The 8,708-nt window shown below is 36.9% G+C and overlaps 1 protein-coding gene across 1 annotated transcript; it reads left to right on the forward strand.

Moving 5' to 3' along the window:
- Positions 1-286: 286 nt before the first annotated feature.
- foxb1b (forkhead box B1b) lies at positions 287-1,493 on the forward strand. The gene has a single exon (XM_077227287.1). It carries the CDS (start codon positions 418-420, stop codon positions 1,306-1,308), a length of 891 nt encoding a protein of 296 aa, XP_077083402.1. The 5' UTR covers positions 287-417; the 3' UTR covers positions 1,309-1,493.
- Positions 1,494-8,708: the final 7,215 nt, after the last annotated feature.

Below are 8,708 nucleotides of genomic sequence, written 5' to 3' on the forward strand. Positions count from 1 at the left end.
TAAATGAAAACTGTTTAGAAGATAGTGCGCGCGCCCCTCCTTTGAGGAAGATTGTCATGTGACAACACAGAGCACTTGAAGACACAGAAAAAGGGGGACAGACGCTCAGAGACTTTAGCACACACATACACACACACACAGAGAACTCCGAGTGAGGCCATGAGAGAAGACGTTGAGATTTTAAGTTTTTTGAATGGACAGCATTTTACAAAATCCTAAAACAAACAAATTGCATAATTTGCTCAAAACTTTTACAAGAATGGATAGCTAAGTGAGTGTCACCTGAAGCACTTGCATTTATTAAGATGTCTGACTTTTTACTTCGGATCACTGTGACATTTTCAACAAACCCGGAGTGTTTTCAAGCTATTCGTCATTGACTCTGTGAACTAAAGGTAGGCTAATTCACTTAGGAAAATGCCTCGTCCTGGAAGAAACACGTACAGCGATCAGAAGCCGCCGTATTCGTATATTTCGCTAACCGCTATGGCCATTCAGAGTTGCCCGGAGAAGATGCTCCCGCTCAGCGAAATCTACAAGTTCATCATGGACAGGTTTCCTTATTATCGAGATAACACGCAGCGCTGGCAGAACTCCCTGCGCCACAACCTTTCGTTCAACGACTGCTTTATTAAGATCCCGCGAAGACCGGACCAGCCGGGGAAAGGCAGCTTCTGGGCTCTCCATCCCAGCTGCGGTGACATGTTCGAAAACGGGAGCTTCTTGAGGCGTCGCAAAAGATTCAAAGTGATGATCACCTCCGAGCACCTGCAAAAACCCTCAGACGCGGCGCATTATCTCCAGCAACAAGCCAAACTCAGAATGACAACTTTAGGGACACATCTACCTCAGATGACCAGCTACAACTTAAGTGTTTCTCAACCCTCCACTTTCAAACACCCCTTTGCCATTGAAAATATAATTGCCAGAGATTACAAAATGCCAGGAAGTCTTGCTTTCTCTACCATGCAGTCCATGCCAACGGGTTATCAAATTCACAATCAGTTGACCACGGCTTGGCCCCACATGTATAGCAGTAATTTGATAGACACTGAGTATACTGCCTATGGAGTACCCTTCAAATCCCTGAGTCATGGCGGGCAAAGTTTACCGGCGATCCCAGTGCCGATCAAACCCACCCCGGCTCCGGTTCCGTCCATCTCGACGCTGCAGGCGCGCCTTCCAGCATTCCTCTCCGGCTCTCCACAGTCCCTGAGCCCGACGTCTCCCGGACAGAGCAGCCCGGCCACACCGAGCCCGACCTCGCTGCTCCATTCGGCCGCCGTGCACTGTCAAGAGGTCACTTAAAACTTTAAGTGGGACTTGAAACTTTACTTACACATCCACCCGACAAAAAGGCAAGACGAGAAAACTCACAAAACATGAGGCTATATCTCTGAAATAAAAAAAAGTTGACTTGTTTAAATTTTCGCGAAATACAGTGAAATGAAACATTCTGTTAAGTTTGATTATTATAGCTAAATATTTCAATGGCATATATTAGGCTACCTCATTATTAAAGTTTATGAAAATGCACAATGGACTATGAAAATGTTAGAACAGAGCGTAAAGAGTTTAGGAAAGTATGATTATGAATTACAATACATTCTCCATGTAGATTATTTTACTTGTAATTTATAATCTTGGGCTGCTTACCCATTAAAGCTCATCAACACCAAGTAAAGGAACTGAAAAGGGATTTAGGATTGCATGTAAGCACAGACGCTGCAGGTTTCCGTGTGGCAGTGTAGAAAAATAAAAATGGAAATACTCCTACAATGCACTTTTGGTGTGACGTTACAAATATCGCAAGAGATATTGTTCCGTGAACAATGCTCTGTCTAATTTATCAGCTTCGTTGAAAATATAGTGAAAGCTGTTGTATATAAGTTTTCTGTATAATGTTGACATGCTCTTATGTAGCCTACTAGCATGCTGGTTTTCACGTATATATACACCTGAAATAAATTATAAACTTTGTCATCAAACCGTATTAAAATATCCTGAGACTTGTCATTTTAATTTGTGTAATGGAGTTGCCCAACATACAGAGTAAGAGATTTGAATCAGCAGCATAACAACAATAAAATCATCGAACACTTGTGAAATTAATGCAAACTTATGAGCTCATGGACCACTTGTTGTGGACAATTGGTTGTCGATTAAATATGAAAGTCAGGGCTTGTTTAAATGCTTTGTACTACACAACTTTGGTAAGATCGGAGGGCAATTTATTAAATTAAAGAGTGTAAGCCAGTATAACTTCTGAAATAAACGGGCCGGAATTGCATATAAGCTTATTTCCTCAAGCATGACTTGTCGCATAGCAATTTTGAATGATATTTATTAGGCTACTATTTCTATATATAAAAAAAATCGACACTTAACGGACCCAAAAATAGAAAGAAAAAAATATTTGTACCAACAGCAACAAATAATAATAGCCTAATCATTTAATTTAAAATAAATAAATACAATTTAATAAAAATGTATGAGTTATTATTTTGGATAACGAAATAGCAACCTAAGTGGCATTATGAAAAGTAGCATAAATAATAATATTTATTTTTTTAAGCAATAGATACACTCTTGTGGAAACTTTATGGTTTGCTAAACTATTGGAACATAGTTGATGTAGGCTAATGAAATACCCGTGGTGAAGTTAAAGGGAAGGGACTTACTACTCAGATATTATTTGATATTTTTGCAATTAAATATGACTGAACAATATAATTGTTCATGCTGTCTTTCTGCTGCATTTTAATAAACCGTTAACTTAAGCTGTAAAAATAACAGCACAACATACAATTATATTTGTGTTTACAGAATGTAAAAAGCTAAGTTATAACATATATGCCATAAATTATCTGTGGTCGGTTGCATAAACTGCTTAGACTTGTCTTTAAAGTTAGTAATTATTTTTTTCTTCAAGACTGGTCCTAACTTTTTAAAGTATGTTACATAAAATGGTAGTTTGGTCTAATTTGAATTGAAAAGTTAAAAATAACTACCTCCTGTCTTGCTGCTAGTCAAACTCTTTAAGACACAGTCTTAGTGGCTATCATGTATTGACACAGATGAAGGTTAGTCTAGGTTGTTTTTTCGATACAGTATGTCGCATTTCATACACTGGCATGCATTTAATTAATATAATGCATTATGGAGAAACATCCAAGGTAATTAGCATGTGTAATTTATCCATTTATTCATGCATGTGGCCAGTGGTCTGAATAATGAGCCTGCAGCCTTAACCCTGATAGATGGAAGGGAACCTGTTTTTTAAAATTCACACTAGAAAAACTGATGCCATCAAGATTGAAATCAACTCACAGAACTTATTTGGTGAGAAGTTTTTTTTTCCCAGCAGTAAGCTAAATATTCTTATTTATTTCTCACTGTGACATTAATAATTTGGGGCGTGCATATTTATGAGCAAAATACCTGAACATGTTCAGGCAAGGGATTGGCAAGGAGGGATGGCAAGGATATTTATATGGACATAAATCAACAAGCTGTGGAGCCTGGAGAATGAAAATCACACACACACACACACACACACACACACACACACACACACACACACACACACACACACACACACACACACACACACACACACACACACACACACACACTTTACATTTTGACTTCTTTGCAAAACATCCAAAAAACATATTTTTTTACTTTTGAAACTAATGTGAAATGAATACAAATTGGTGTATGCCTTGAAATTTGTGCATTTCTGATCTAGAAATTTTATAATTAATAATTGAAGTAATATCAATAAATCTACCGTGTTTATCCATACAGTTTCCAAGAATCTTTTAAAAATATTATTATTATTTTAAAAAAATATGAAAATTAATAGGCCTAAGTATTAAAAAGTAGGCTACAGCACTTCAGTGAGAAAACAAGCCCTGTTTTAAAATTAAAGTTCAAACAGTGAGATAAGACAACTCGAGGCGTCGTTGTTTGAACAGGAAAAGGTGCCTGATTTCTAGGATTCTTGTACAGGATTTACAGTGCAAGGATATTTGAGCTAACCCGCAATAATCAGCATGGCTGTAGCTGAAAGCAGCAGCAGGTGCAAAGGGAGACTCTCTGCTCGACCCAGCCAAACGCCTGTGTGTGCATGAAATCACTGTGTCAACATTTAATTCACGCTTCTAAGCAGAGACTGTGAGACAAATTACACCACTGGGAGGGACTGCCAATATTAACTCAAGCAACAAATGTCATCCACTGACCATTGGGCTTCTGACATAAAGTAAAATACTCAAAGAAAATACTTTCAAAATCATGTCAAAATATAATATAGATGCCTTATAAAGTTTCTAGAATAAAATAGAATTTTAAAATGAAAATCGACTACCTTCCTTATTTCTATGTTAGCTGAACAGATGACTGATCACAAAACTATTTAAAAGAAAGTGCTGTGAGTAAACATTCTCAAGTTTTTGGAGTGGAGCAAGAGCGGTAAGGACTGTTTGGTCAGCCATAAAACATCACCCAACAAAACTGGCCAGGACTATTGTGTCCCGTCAATGCACTTCAGGCCTTTCAACATGTTGCCAGGCGACTGGGTCCGTTGACACAGCGATGCTGGTCTGGGTGATCAATCCCCTGCGTGTCTGTGTGTTTGGTGTTGTGAGTGGGCAAATGCAGTTGCTTTGTCTCACTAAGAGACCTCCAGTGAGAAGAACAGCACGCTTTTGTGTGTGTAAGTTTTTGAGTTTACAATTAACGCACAATGTAAAAGTGGCTGATGCCCAATGCCAAAAACACTAAAAAAGTACAATAGTTTAGAGTTTCTGTCTCTTTCAAAGGAACAATCATTAATAGCACTATGGCCAAATGGACAATCACTTGAAATGATAGACCTTCATAGCCATCATTTAACATTAAATTGGTTGTAGTACTATTTGTATCACTCAAAAGTTTGTGATCATTAAGATTTTTTGAAAGAAATTAATACGGTTATTCAGCAAGGATGCGTTCAAATAAATGCTGTTCTTTTCTATTTTCCTTCTTTCTATTAATCAGAGAAACCTGAAAACATATATCATGGTTTCTGCAAAGTTTTTGAGTAACTCAACAGTTTTCAACATTCAAAATAATAAGAAAATGTTTCTGGAGCACCAAATCAGAATTATTTCTGAAATATCACATGATACTAAAGACTAGAATAATGGTTGCTGAATATTCAGCTTTGCCATCACAGGAATAAATTACATTATAAAACATATATCAAAAGAGAAAACATTTACATTTTAATATTATTTCTTCTCTGAAAAAAAAAAAAAAAATCTTACGGACTCCAAACTTTCCTTGTTTTGTTGTAGGGCTTAATAAGAAAAAGCCCTGAAGGAGTTCAGTGTCTGAACACTCAATATTACAAAGTCAGGTTCTGATCTGATAAGGTGACGCCAATGACCCTTCATACAGTAACAGCAGATGACTGACAGTTCCAGGCCTTCAGGTGCTACTCTTGTGTAAAGCTGAAAACACGTAACACGCAACAATATCACTTATTGGGCTCCAGAAGCAACAGCATTAATTGTCAAGGACTTTTTTTTTTAGTTTAATCAAGTTCAATTAGGGAAATATTGTCACACGTTGGTCCAATTGGTAAAAAGTAAAATTTTAGGTATGAAACTCTACAAACTAATAATCTGCTTGTCCCTTGAAAGTCTTACATTATGACCATAAACGTATGACCATACGACGTAACTTTTTAATAACAACCCATTCACACAAATAGCCATTTTCACAATAACAATTCAATTATTAACACCCCTTAACTGAAGCTCTGGGGCGTCTTCAGGTCTCAGGTGTTGTGATGTTTTAAATGAGCGAGTGTAATGACAGGTTTGCTGCTCTGTTGTTTTCCCTGCAGCCGCTGACTGACAAGTTGATTTAGGCTGAGGAGGAATCTTCCTGGTTTCTCATAAACTAACACCTCTATGACACTTCAAAGGGTCAGTCGCACCTGAGGTGACAGAGGGCAACGTGTTTCTGTGCACAGAGATGGACAGATAAAGGGTTACAGTTACGAATTGCTGAGGGTCAGGTGCTGCAGGTTCCAGCTTTGAGTCACATTTTTTAGGAATCCCAGAAGGAACACAACCATACCTATCACAAATTATGTTTTTTTTTTTTTTAAATAATAAAATCCTCTGTGGTCACTGAAATCTCTAACCTGTATCTAAACATATCAGCTTCTAAACCTAAATTTAGACACAAATGATTGTAATACAACCTTGCAAGTAACAAACTACAGAATTAAATGAACTAACCAAGGCAGCAAATTACTTACAACTTTGAAACATTTCCTAAAATATCTTCTCCCAATGTTGCATTAACAGGAAGGAACAGTACATTTTCTGCTTGGCTCATAACAATGGCCTGAGTTTCCTTGATCTGTGTTAAATCCTTCCCAATGTCAGGAACTAATAACTGACCTTTTGTAATTGGGATTAACTCCTCTGTGCTTTGTTCATGTTAACTTTGTTCTATTGCCAATGTATTTACAAAGTCAATGAGAAGATAATTAGTAATGAGTAGTGTAGTTTGAACTACCATGAAATCACTTGCCTTTCAAATCCTTTGTTCTTTGGAACAACTCCAAGCAGAACTATATCTTCCATTTTTAACTATACTGAATGTTTGTTTAAAATGATGCTGATTGTGTTTTACATAACACACTAAGGCCTGGTTTCACAAACAGGGCTTAGATAAAGCCAAGACTTAGACCTTAGTTTAATTAGGATATTTAAAGGGGGAGTTCACCCAAATGAAAATTACCCCATGATTTACCAACGTAATGCCATCCTAGGTGTATATGACTTTCTTTTTTCAGACGAATACAATTTGAGTTATATCAAAAAATGTCCCGGCTGTTCCAAGTTTTATCATGGCAGTGAATGGGGGTCGAGATTTTGAAGCCCAAAAAAGTGCATCCCTCCATTATAAAAGTGCTCCACACGGCTCCAGGGGGTTAATAAAGGCCTTCTGAAGCGAAGTGATGTGTTTGTGTAAGAAACATATACATATTTGAAACTTCTGTTATAAACTATTGTTTGAACTGCGAGAGGCATTAAAGCTTACACTACTTGTACGTCATACATCGTGTCAGGGGTTACTCTTAACCCCCTCGGAGTCGTATGGATTACTTTTATGATGGATGAATGCACTTTTTTGGACTTCCGTTATAAAGCTTGGAAAAGCAATAATATTTTTTAATATAACTCCGATTGTGTTTGTTTGAGGGTGAGTAAATCTTGGGATAGTTTTTTGGGTGAAATATCCCTTTAAGTAGCTTTTAGAAATGTGCATATGAAAAAAAAAACATCACTGGAGTGCATCTTGAGACAAAACAATGGCACTAACATATTGTAAAACATATTTCAGTTAAAAGAGCTCAAACATGCATTTAAGTCTGGGACTTTAGCCTTGTCTGTGAAACCAGGGGTAAATGTTGTGATGACTGGGACAGTTAGGGATAGTTCACCCAAAAATTTAAATTCTGTCATCTGAGAGATTTCTCTTCCCCCATTAAAAGTCTATTCAACCAAAACTCTGACACTAACCCTTTAACTCTTAAAAACACTTCATGTCTCTAGATGTTGTAGTCTGACTTGACATCACACATGAGATGGTATTTGAGAACAGAACCATGTAGAGCATTATGCTGGTGTGACTGACACCTGGATGGGCAGAGACTGGTGTTTCTATTTTCCACAGGTGCGTGGCCCGAAGAAAGAGGTGGGCTGAATGTGGTGGAAGCAGTTAGTATTCTGTGAGAGTAAATTACTCAAGCCTCCATAAAAGCACTCTTTCTAAATAAGGGTCAATTCGATTGCTCCCCTTTACCCTTCAGCCAATTTTCACACAATGGATGGAGGAAACTGACCTTGTCTTCATTCTGAAAAGCCCAATTCTCCCATCTAGAGCAAAGAACGATACAGAACTCTAATACAACTGTCACTGTGATATATATTACAATATTAATTTTACACTTAAAAACCAGAATGTTTATTTCATTTAGCAGACATCATATGCAAAAGCAGCATATGCAAAAAAAATAAAATAAAAAAAATGAAATGCATTAGTTTTCTAATAAGTTAAATCTTTCTAATAAGTTAAATCTTAAATGTGAAAACTAATTTCACATTTAAAAAACATTCTGCAGATTTTTATTTAACCGTTTTATTTATTGTTGACTGCAGGATATACATTTGGAGTCTATAGATCTGATTATTTAACTAAATGCAAACAGCAGGCTTATTTTTTCCTATAAAGTCTGAGAGGTACAGATGGACACACACAAAGGGCAACTGTACCTCGATGTGAGCTGTACTATTTAGGTCAAAGCAAATCAAACAGAACAAGCTGAAACTGAATAGAATGATTTATTCAAGCAGTGACAGCTGATTGCCGTGACAACAGATTGCCTCCTGGTAAAGTTCCATTACAACAAACAAAGCTCTCAGGAACTCATAAACCGTCTGATTCATGACACAGTGTTTGAATAAAGTTCTGATGGTTTAATTACAGGCTCATTATTAAAGTTTACATTTCTGATCATCAGTGGGAAGTTTGGCCATTTATCAATTCTCAGTTTAAAAGTAAATTGTTTATAACTAAAACAATTCTTTAACAGTTGCCCAGTTATAGAATGTCTTGAATTTCAGTGAAAAATTATGGAA

The sequence above is a fragment of the Siphateles boraxobius genome, unplaced genomic scaffold, assembly GCF_051911475.1.
Source record: "Siphateles boraxobius isolate OS27281-9 unplaced genomic scaffold, OSU_SipBor_1 130, whole genome shotgun sequence".
NCBI classification, from domain to species: domain Eukaryota; kingdom Metazoa; phylum Chordata; class Actinopteri; order Cypriniformes; family Leuciscidae; genus Siphateles; species Siphateles boraxobius.